The 11,383-nt window shown below is 49.5% G+C and overlaps 2 protein-coding genes across 4 annotated transcripts; one reads left to right on the top strand and one right to left on the bottom strand.

Moving 5' to 3' along the window:
• Positions 1–3,152: 3,152 nt before the first annotated feature.
• ftsj1 (FtsJ RNA 2'-O-methyltransferase 1) lies at positions 3,153–8,627 on the bottom strand. 3 transcript variants are annotated; one of them, XM_030365294.1, is made up of 11 exons: positions 8,454–8,627; positions 7,654–7,780; positions 7,127–7,196; positions 6,854–7,025; positions 6,493–6,571; positions 5,065–5,117; positions 4,929–4,982; positions 4,684–4,786; positions 4,292–4,375; positions 3,939–4,042; positions 3,153–3,803 (listed from the first exon to the last, which is right to left on the bottom strand). In XM_030365294.1, the coding sequence occupies exons 2-11, from the start codon at positions 7,772–7,774 to the stop codon at positions 3,582–3,584; spliced, it is 1,062 nt and encodes a 353-aa protein (XP_030221154.1). In that variant the 5' UTR covers positions 7,775–7,780; positions 8,454–8,627; the 3' UTR covers positions 3,153–3,581. The 3 variants fall into 3 exon arrangements, with proteins under 3 accessions (XP_030221154.1, XP_030221155.1, XP_030221156.1); XM_030365295.1 differs by lacking the exons at positions 7,654–7,780; positions 8,454–8,627 and adding an exon at positions 7,543–7,631; XM_030365296.1 differs by lacking the exons at positions 7,654–7,780; positions 8,454–8,627 and adding an exon at positions 7,600–7,623.
• Positions 8,628–9,634: 1,007 nt separating this feature from the next.
• Positions 9,635–11,300, top strand: LOC115550347 (kelch repeat and BTB domain-containing protein 13-like). The gene has a single exon (XM_030365284.1). The coding sequence runs from the start codon at positions 9,645–9,647 to the stop codon at positions 11,076–11,078; it is 1,434 nt and encodes a 477-aa protein (XP_030221144.1). The 5' UTR covers positions 9,635–9,644; the 3' UTR covers positions 11,079–11,300.
• The last annotated feature ends 83 nt before the right edge of the window (positions 11,301–11,383 follow it).

The raw sequence follows: 11,383 nt of genomic DNA, 5'->3' as shown, positions 1-11,383 counted from the left end.
CAGAACAGATAAGCCCCGCCTACACGGTCTATGAGCCACGATATGGGCCACGGGGGGGTCAGGTGGTCATGGGACCGGCCCGGGGTCGGACTCAGTCCTCAAACTCACTAGGTCAGGTTCTCTCTGAGTTTGGATCATTTAAGTTGAATGGAGGGTTTCCCCTTCACCTAGAACGTTCCCAAACGGGGACGCTGACCCCACGGTTCCCAAACAGGAAGTCCCACTGTTCCCAAACATGAAGTCCCATGGTTCCCAAAAAGGAAGGCCCACGGTTTCCATGGTTCCCAAACAGGAACACTGATGGTTCTCAAACCGGAACGCTGATGGATCCCAAACAGGAACCACGGTTCCCAAACAGGAAGTCCCACTGTTCCCAAACAGAAAGTCCCATGGCTCCCAAACAGGAAGGCCCACGGTTTCCGTGGTTTCCAAACAGGAACGCCCCCACGGTTCCCCGGTTTTCCTCTCTGGGTCTGTGTGTCGGTGCTTTGGGTCCGCTCTAGAGAAGCGCTCTGTGTTTAGACGCTATTTCTCAACACAAACCTGGCAGTATCATAAACCTTTAATTGAAGGGTTGTGACGATGGTTTGGTGAACCACACACATTCCCAGAGTCGGCATCTTTTGAATTCCTCAAGCAGGACGCATCACCGTCACTTTGAGTTGTAGCATAAGGAATTATTATTAATTAAGTGTGTTACGAATACTCTGATCCCTCTCTGTTCATGGTATTAATGAATGATATTCATGTTATTAATGATATTGATCTATGGTATTAATCGTATCTACTAATGATATTCATGCCATTCATTTATTGTATGCTTGGTATAAATGGTATTAAATATGATCTTCATGGTGTTAACCTATGATATTAATGATATAAGCTAAAAATATTCATCATATTATTCATGGTACTATTGGTATTAATTCATAGTATTATTGGTGTTAACTAATTACAATCATGTTATTAATGGTATTTTTTCATGGTATTGATGATATTTATTCATGGTATAATGATATTAATAGTATTAACTAATGATAAGCCAGTCAAAAATAAAGAATACAGACGAGTTAGATCTGAAGAATCGATGATTGCTTTTAAAAATTAATTGCAGGCACAGAACTGGAATGAAATGTATGAGAAAATAGACATTAACAGTGCATATGAATAATTTCTCAGGATATTCAAAACATTAAACAATAAAAACTGTCCAATGGCAAAATATTCAAGAAAAATTAAATACTCTGAATGTCCATGGATCACGAAGGGTATACAAAATGCCTGTAAAAAACTAATAACTAAAAAAACTACTACAATAAAACTAATAAACTAACTAATAAAAAAAGACTACTATAGGAATTTATTGGAAGAAAACGGTTGGTTCTGGACAAAAAAAAATGGTTCTGGACTCAGAAATTATCCTAAGTATTTTTTGGTTGATGACAAGGATGAGTACAATATGGATGTTGTGGCCAACTGCTTTAACAATTTTTGGTTCGGACCTAGCAGAAAAAAATCCTAATCATGGAACATCTGAGCAAAATATGGAAAAATGAATAGGTAGAAATGAGTTCTCTATTTTTCTCACAGCAGGGAAATTGTTGATATTGTTTTGAATTGTATGGGTAAAAAATCGAATGATTGTGATGAGATAGATATGACTGTGGTAAAAATAGTGATTGATGGAATAACAAAACCATTCACATACATCTGTAACTTTTCATTGATTGTTCGACTGATTGTGTTTTCTTAATGTCCACCGTAGTGGTGGATGTAATGATTCGTTTCCGTGACCCAGTTCGCGTGATTCAGTTCGCAAAAGAGGAGTCGTTCGTGAATCGTAGGGCCCCCACGGGGGGGGGGGGGGCTACATACGGTCTACCATAAAGGGTACTGTCTGCAGTGGAAACGCGACCTCGGAACTGAGCTGGGCTATACCACCTCCTCCCTACCGGACTGAGGCGAACCGAACCGTACCGCACTCTGCAGTGGAAACGTGGCGACCCTGCAGAAGACATCTTAGCAAGTAGGCTAGGGCTACTGGCTAATCTACTCTGCGTGTGGTTACTAATGCAAGTGTCTAGAATTCTGACTTTAAAGTCAAGTCATAACTATTTTTTTTTCTTATGTGTGGCCCTAATCAATCATCTTCCGTAGTTTAACGACGTCGAGTGACAAAAAAAATAAAACGTTGTCCAAAAAAACTGGCTCGGCAGGGGAGAACTGGGGGATTGAGGAATGCCGCTTTTCCACCGCACATGTAGCTCGACTCGACACGACACGACTCGACACGACTCGACACGGTAGCAGCGGGGGTCCTTTTCCACCGCAAATAGTACCTCCGGGACGTGGGCGGGGTCGGCTGCGCGAAAGGGCCGTGACGTATTTTTGTACGCGACGCAAACAACACCTACGTAACCCACACATGGACAGAACCCACATAACAACAATGGAGAACATCGATGCGATGGTATTCGTGTTCGTATTATTAGCTGGCATGTTGAATAAGTGGAATATGTTGGCTGCGGCGCTGCTATGGCTGTTACCAGCATGGTGGCCATGTCGCTCTCGTGACTTCGTCACACTCTCTGGCCAATCAGTGGCCGGCCGTCTGCCGACGTCACCTTTTAGCATCGGCTCAGCCGCTTGGAACCTAGAGCGAGGCGGTACTAGAAAAAGCAGCCACTTCAGGTACCAGATACCATGTTTTCGCGGTGGAAACGCAAAAAAGGCGAGCTGAGTCGAGTCGAGTCGAGTCGTGTCGAGCTGGTACCATACAGTGGAAAAGCGGCAGAAGTATGCACTGCTCCTGGGGGCCTGGACTGAGCGTCTGGAAGCTACATTTTAAATGTTCCGATTTATATCAGAATCACCATCAAATGTTCATGGCAGGGTTTGTCAAAATTAAATTAAATTTTCACATCAATATATATCTAATCTATTTAAAAAGAAATGCCATTGGTACAAGAAAATTAAGTTTAGGGTATGCAGTATTTCTTAATTATATCATTTCTTAAAATCAAGTTTGTGTGGCTGTTCCAGGCCTACCTGCCCGTCTGTTCTATTTACTCTACATGCTTGTTTCAAAAAATATAAATGCTTTTGTGAATGAAAGGTACTGATATGTTTTCGTTAATTACAAAAAAAAACAACACATTTGAGCATTTATTTAAAAAATCATATTTTATTATATTGACGACCGTGCAGGCGGGATCAGCTGATGACCCGCTTTAGTTGTGGACCCTTCTACACATGGTGTAGCGCCGGAGCTAACCTGTGTAACTGGTGAGCTGACCAGCTTCAGAGTTTAGCATGGGAGCTAGCATGGGAGCTAACCTGTGTAGCTGGTAGCGCCGGAGCTAACCTGTGTAGCACCGGAGCTAACCCTCTGTAGCTGGTTAGTTGATCCATTGAAACCTTTAGGGTACATATTTAAAATAGAACAACAATAAAACTGAGGATATAAACACATTTGGTGATGCAATTCCTCCATTTCTCCAGGAGAACCTTCCGGAAAGAGACAAGAATGAGCTGTAGGAACCCTCCTAGACACCCTACAGCCCAAAGCCTGCCCCCCCAGGTCACAGGGGGTCGGCTGGACTACATAGGTGCATGGATAATAGGGTTTTGTCCAATGGGAGGGAGTCTTCATGAGCCAATGGGAGGGAGTCTTCCTGAGCCAATGGGAGGGAGTCTTCTTTAGCAAGGAGGTTGTTCCTGCGCAACAAACAGGCCTGCTGATAGGGCGGCTCGATGGGGGGCTGGGTCGGGGGAGTGTACCGGTACTCCTGGCTGGCGTCCAGCTGTGTGGGTGGGATAACACATGTCATGTGATCACACGGCACCAGACACAACAAGGTTCTGACCAACGGGAGGCCTGCTGGGGTGTTGATGGGAGGTGATGGGAGGGTGATGCTGGGGTCAATATGGGGGCGTACCTGGAGGGGGTAGGTCTGGTCCGAGTCGTAGGCGCTCAGGTCCCCGCAGGCCAGGAACGGGACGATGATCCGGTTGGGTCCCTCCAGCTGGTTAAAATCTACGTCTGGAGGACAGGAAGCACAACAGGAAGTCATTCTAGAGAACAGGAAGATAGACTGGACAACAGGAAGGAGAGTCTGGAAAACTGGAAGTAGAGAGTCTGGACAACAGGAAGAATAGTCTGGAAAACAGGAAATAGAGAGTCTGGACAACAGGAAGAAGAGTCTGGACGACAGGCAGTAGAGTACCGGTAACCGGAAGTAGGTTGTATTGACAACAGGCAGTAGAGTGCCGGTAACAGGAATTAGATTACCGTATGAGTGGTCCAGGAGAGGGTTGGACATGTTGGGGACGTAGCCCTCGGGGGGGGAGTAGTTCAGACACACTACGAAGGCCTCTGGGGGGGGGGGGGGGGGGGAACAACACACATGGCTGTTAAGGCCCAATCACACAGCCTCACCCATTGAAGACCCAGAGCCCTCCCAGAGGTCAGTAAGCCCCTTCTGCCTCAGGTAGTTAGTGATTGGTTCACATGAACGTGATGCTCTTCAACATATTTAGATATAAATTGGCGTGTTCTTCAGCATGGCTTATTTTTAGGGTCTGAAGGGTCTGACCTAGGTTTAGTAGTCCAGGTCTAAGGGGGGCTCAGTAGTCCAGGTCTAAGGGGTCTGACCTAGGCCCAGTAGGTCAGGTCTAACTCACCGATGCTGGAGTTGCGGCTGCTGCGCGGCTTGGCGCAGGTCACCTGGCTGAAGAAGACTCGGAGCTGGGAATACAGCAGGGTGACATCCTTCCCCCGGAAGATCTGCAGCTCACAACACGTTAACACAACATGTCAACAAAACACGTAACACAACACGTCAACACAACCATCCATCGAGGGTGCCTTCAGGTTTCCCTGAACTCTAGGCCAAGGGTTACCATGGTAACCACAACCTCAGTGTTACCTTGGCTACGAAGGTACCTCCAGGTTTCAGAACATGAGTGGTGATGTTCAGAGCCTGTGGAGAAACAGAACAAGTATGATCAATCTACCACAGAGAATCTCCAGTATGATCAATCTAACACAGAGCATCTCCTCACCGCGAGCAGTAGCTGGGCCTGGATGTACTCGTCCACGTCATGGAGACCGGTCACTATGGCAACAGAGACAGTGGTTTCTTAGGGACAATTATAGGTCACATAAAACACACAACATATACCATGGGTATGTACTATATACAATGCGACACATGCCACATATAGAGTATATGTATGATGGGCACCCTCAGTGGTGGAACGAGCTCCCCGCCGCTCTCAGGACCGCAGAGTCGCTCACTATCTTCTGAAAAGGACTCAAGACTCACCTGTTCTGAGTTCACCTCGACTCTGCATAGCCACCTTTCCTCTTCTGACCACCATTGTACACTGTATTGTAGTGTATTGTATTGTATTGTATTGTAGCACTTAATAGTATTGTATTGTATTGTATCGTAGCACTTAACTGTGTAGCAACTGCAGCAGCTGCTATCATGTCTGTAATACGGGGAATTGATTAGCCTAGCGATTGTGGTACTTGCACTTGGTTCTATGAACATTCTTTCTGTACCGACAGCGATATATTGATGCACTTGTATTTGTACTTATTGTAAGTCGCTTTGGATAAAAGCGTCTACTAAATGCCCTAAATGTAAATGTAAATGTAAGTATATACAACACGTAGAATGTATCATATAGAATGTAGAATATAAAATGCGACACGAGCCTTCTTGTTGCTGTTCAGCGAAATATGTAAGATATAATGTATAGAACGCCGGTCATTATCGGGAAATAAGCCCGGATGTGTCCTGCTTCTACCTGAAGGGGCTTTTTTTCGATAATGACCTGCGACGTTCTATACATTATCCCGCATATTACACGGCTACTTGCCAAAACAAAAAAATAACATCAAACGCTTTGCCTTTTTTGATTTATTTGTTACCAGCATTCGTACTGTTGATCGCCAAAGACGTTGACCTCGCTTATCAACCGAGTACGCTGCGGTTGATAAGGGTACCGGACTACTGTACTTGCGGAGTGATACGAAAGACGGCAAAAAATCCACTTTCGTTGACAGCGGTCATTATATGCTTAGCAACGGCGAATTACCAAAAAATAATTCAACGCCGGAAGTAGTGAAGGCCCATGCAAGTGAACGGAGCGTTCCACAGCATTGAGAAGAACTGTGTAAAAAATATACAATAATGCTGCTTCTGAGCCCTGTTGTGTGATAATCTACACGTCATGTGATACAGCCGACAACAGTCTGCCCATCATACACGTCATATGATACAGCAGAGACTACAGTCATCATACTTGTCATGTGATACCGCAGAGACAACAGTTTGCCCATCATACATGTCATGTGATATGGAGCTGGAACCAAATGAGCCTCATGCAGGAACTCCTACAGGCACAGATTGGTTCTTAATTGGCTCCGCCCCCATGGCGCCTGTGTCCCCTGTGATGTGAGCAGGATGGGGCGTGTCCTACCGTCAGGGGCGCCGTCACACACCACCAGGTCAGCGGGCTGGCCGGAGAAGTGGCGGACGATCTCCTGAGCGGTGGACACCTGGAGACGAGCAGGGGATACGGGGTCAGGGACGGGAGGAGAGACGGGGTCAGGGACGGGAACGGAGACGGGGTCAGGGACGGGAGGGGACACGGGGTCAGGGACGGGAACGGAGACGGGGTCAGGGACTGGATGAGACGGGGTCAGGGACGGGAACGGAGACGGGGTCAGGGACTGGAGGAGACGGGGTCAGGGACAGGAGGAGGGACAGGGACAGCAGGGGGGACGGCGTCAGGGACGGGAGGGCAGGTACCAGACGGCCGGGGACCGAGCCCTCCTCACCTTGGTGATGTCCCCCTGGATCTGGGTGACCCCTGGGAGGGGGGCCATGGCCTGGAGGTCCACCGCCACGATCTTCACCTCCTCCTTCCTCTCCTCCTCCTTCTTCACCTCCTCATTCCTCTCCTCCTTCACCTCCTCATTCCTCGTCTCCCCTTTCTTGTCCTCGCTTGCTCTGGTTAAGGGTAAGAGCATGGGGGTCTCAGTGGGTGAGGTTCAACTTGAGGCTTGACCAGAGGTTAAAGGTTAGAGCAGAGGTCAAAGGTTGAGACAGACCTGAGTTTACGGCTGAGAACTTGACTCCAGCTCCCTGGAGCGGCACACAGATCCACCGCCCTCCGAACACCTGGAGAGCACAGTAACTAACTAGTACTACTAGTACTAACTTGTAAGTAGTATAGTAATAACACAGATCCACACAGTAAGTAGTACTACTAATACTAACTGGTAGTATAGTTATAACAAAGATCCACACAGTAACTAGTACTACTGGTAATAACTAATAGTATAGTGATAACAGACCCACACAGTAACTAGTACTAACTAGTAGTGTAGTAATAACAAAGATTCTCCACACAGTAACTAGTAGGAGTACTACTAACAAGTAGTACCACTGTAATTAGCAGGTTACCAGGAAAGAGGTTAAACTCCTGGTACAGCAGCAGTAGTAAATAATAGTATAGTATAGTTACCAGTAAAGAGGTTAAACTCCTTGTCCAGCAGCAGTAGTTAGTAGTAGTTCTAGTTACCAGTAAAGAGGTTAAACTCCTGTTCCAGTCATTATTAGTAGTAGTTCTAGTTACCAGTAAAGAGGTTAAACTCCTGGTCGAGCTGCAGAAGTTTGAATGCGCTCCTAGCTCTCCAGCCCTCCTCCTTGGCCAGACGGTAGTAAATGTCCCGCTTGTCTTTAGACGAGCGGCCCATCACAGCCTGGAAATAAAAGGGTAATTCCTTAAATTAAAGCCTGGAGATGAAAAGATTATTCCTTCACTCCCAGCCTGGAGATGAAAGGGTTATTATTTCGATTACAGCCTGGAGATTAAAGGGTTATCAATTCAGTCACAGCCCGGAGATGAACGGGTTATTCATTCATTTACAGCATGAAGATGTAAGGGTCAGTCATCCAGTCACAGCCTGCAGATCCGTAGTTTCATTCATTAAATTAAAGAATAATTGTAAAAAAAAATCCTCTGTAGCTCCTGGTTCGAGACCAGATGTAAACTGTATTCAGTCCTCTCTAGCTCCTGGTCTGTGACCAGATGAAAACTGGGTTCAGTCCTCTGCAGCTCCTGTTCTGAGACCAGATGTAAACTGGATTCAGTCCTCTGTAGCCCCTGGTCTGTGAGCTATAATGTGAATTAAGCTCTGTACTCCACGAGTATTCTGACAACCATATGCAGGACTTATGTTTTAGACTCTACTAGTATTATTTAGAACCAATGAACGAGACGTTCTCTGCATGCTATCCTTATTACATTCACACTATATGTACTAGGCATACTGTATATTACTACATGTATACTATAGCTACTCTATACTATCGGTATAGTGCTTTTATAATACAAAATAACACACCAGCGTTGTTGACTATGTTTATACTCACAGTTTTAGGGTCACAGTAACCGCAGGAAGGGACCGCGGGATTGGTCAAATTTATTTCTATACCATGAATACAGTACAATATGTACTTTACGAGTACAAAGTACTACACTGACATTACACAGCCTGGCAGGATGGACCACGTGGTTTGTGTTGACGTCTCCTCGTCATCATCTTCTTCTTTTACTATAAATCTGAAGGCTAACCAGGAGGCCGTCAGGCTCAGGGCTGCCCCCCACGGGTCTGGAGGAGAACACTATTTAATGATCACAGGTCAGAGGTGAACACTATTTAATGATCGCAGGTCAGAGGTTATTACTATTTAATGATAACAGTGTGGTTGTAGCGCCACAACAAATATTCCAGAAGATAGGAAAATATAATCATGATAATACAAAATATGACAAATACATTTAGTTTGACCAAGCATTTCTAATCTGGGCCCAGGGCCGTATCCATTCTAATACAACATTAGCTGCTTGTAACTTCTAAATATCCACTTGTTGCGGTTCAATAGACTGTTGTGTTTTTCTTATAGACAGTTCTCCATAGCAGCCGCACGGTGGCGCCGTTGTATGCTTTTTGCCCAGGGATCTTTTGGGGTACGGGTACACAAACACAGCGCATCATTCCCCGTGCTGCCCCATACAAGTGGAAGCTGCCCACTAACCCCTCACCAATAACCTAACCCCCCAAAACCTATTCCCAAACCATCTAATCCCATACCCTAACCCCTCACCCATAACCTTACCTTTTAACCCCATTCCTAAACCATCTAACCCCGTACCCTAACCCTGTCACCCATATACCTTATCCTCAAACCCCATTCCTCAACCATCCAACCCCTCACCCATAACCTTACTCTCCAACCCTAGAAAGTGGTTATTTGCGATTGCCTATATGGGTTTATCTGGCAACCCTCAAACCCCTTGATCCAGTGGGGAAGCAGACAGCAGGGGACTGTTGGTGACCTGAGGCCGAACCCAAACAGATCCTCTTCTGCTGAGAGTTTCCTTCAGCCAATGAAGTCCTGCTGGGCTGGTCGCTGTTGTCTCGACCCCCCTCCTGAGTGAGTCACTAGTGAGGAGATATTTATAGCTACTGCTATTCTGATGCCCCCTCCCCCCAGGACATTGACACCCTCCGCTGACACATTGTCTGGGTTCCACTCCACCGTAACGGGCTGTGTGGGGCGATGGCGGTGTGGGGCGCAGGAGACCAGGTGGGGAGCAGCGGTGGTCCGCCGGAGGAGGAGGAGGAGGGTGGAGAGTGGCTGACGGTGGTGGTGGGAGACAGCAGCTTCTCCGCGGAGAAGAGCCTCCTGCTCCGCCACTGCGGCTACTTCCAGGCCCTGTTCCGCTCGGGGATGAGGGACAGCCGACAGACGCAGGTCCACCTCAGCAACCTGTGCGCCCGCAGCTTCCAGCTGGCCCTGCGGGTGTTCCGGGGCGACAGACCCCTCATCCTGGACCCGGACCACATCCAGGAGTCCATCGAGTGCGCCGCCTTCCTTCAGGCGGCCTCTCTGAGCTGCCACCTCAGCGACCTGCTGGACTCCAGCAACTGCCTGCTCATGTTCCACGGCGCCGACGCCTACGGCCTGGCCGACCTCGCCGCCGCCGCCGCCCTCTTCATCAGAGACGTGTACCGGGACCTGGAGGCGGAGCTCCGAGAGACCCTCCCCCCGGAGCTGGTCTCCCGGGTGGAGGCCCTGCCCCCCAGCGTGCTGGTGGCGGTGGGGGCCCACGCCCCCTGCAGCGCCGGGGCCAGCGGCCACGCCGCCTCCAGGACGCTGTGCTACCTGGACGAGGAGCAGGACGTGTGGAAGGAGCTGACCGCCCTGCCGCTGCAGGCCAGCACCTCCATGGCGGGCGTGGCCGTGCTGGACAACCGGCTGTACGTGGTGGGGGGGGTGCAGGGCATCCGGAAGCAGCCCATGGACCAGAGCTTCTGCTACAGCGTGGAGGAGGACGCGTGGAGCCCAATCGACAGCCCCGTCCAGCCCAGGTACAACTTCCCCCTGGTGGGGCTGGACGGGCGGCTGCTGGCCATCGGAGGGGAGAGCGGGAACACCGCCATGTCGTCCGTGGAGACGTTCCACGTGGGAGCCGGGACCTGGACGTTCTCCGCTCACCTGCCGAGACCGGCGGCCGGCGCGGCCTGCGCCAAGACCCTGGGCCGGGTGTTCGTGTGCCTCTGGAGGCCCATGGAGACCACGGAGATCTGGGAGCACTCGGCGGGCGGCGGTGGGGGGGCGTGCGGGGGCGGGGCGTGGACCCTGGTGGCCACGCTGATCCGCCAGCAGAGCTACGGCCACGCCCTGGTGGGCCACGGCGACCGGCTGTACGTGGTGCGTAACGGCCCCTCGGACGACTTCCTGCGCTGCCTGCTGGACTGCTACAGCCTGAGCACGGGCCAGTGGAGCGCGCTGCCGGGCCACTACCCCAACAGCAAGGGCGCCCTGTTCACCGCCGTGGTGCGGGGCGACGGCGTGCTGACCCTCAGCCGCAGCGCCACCCAGGAGTACGGGCTCCAGGACGGCACCTGGAGGCCCCGCCGCCAGGGGAAGGGCTTCCCCCGGAGCGGCTCCCTCTGGACCTTCCTGCTCCGGCTGCCGAGCGCTCCCTAGCAACAGCTTGACTCCGTGAGGGGGGGGCGGGGTCGGAGGTCATGGACGTTGTGGGTAACCAATCAGGTTACACACTCAGGGTTAGTAGGTCTAGTCTGGTTAGAATCCTCAGGGGGACCAGGTCTCTTAGGGTTAGTAGGGTTAGTAGGTCCATAGGGTTAGTAGGTCTAGTAGGGTTGGTAGGTCTAGTAGGGTTAGTAGGTCTAGTAGGGTTGGTAGGTCTAGTAGGGTTAGTAGGGTTAGTAGGTCTAGTAGGGTTGGTAGGTCTAGGGTTAGTAGGTCTAGTAGGGTTAGTAGGTCTAGTA

The sequence above is a fragment of the Gadus morhua genome, chromosome 9 (assembly GCF_902167405.1).
Source record: "Gadus morhua chromosome 9, gadMor3.0, whole genome shotgun sequence".
In the NCBI taxonomy this organism is placed as follows: domain Eukaryota; kingdom Metazoa; phylum Chordata; class Actinopteri; order Gadiformes; family Gadidae; genus Gadus; species Gadus morhua.
This window is presented reverse-complemented; position numbering and strand designations above follow the sequence as displayed.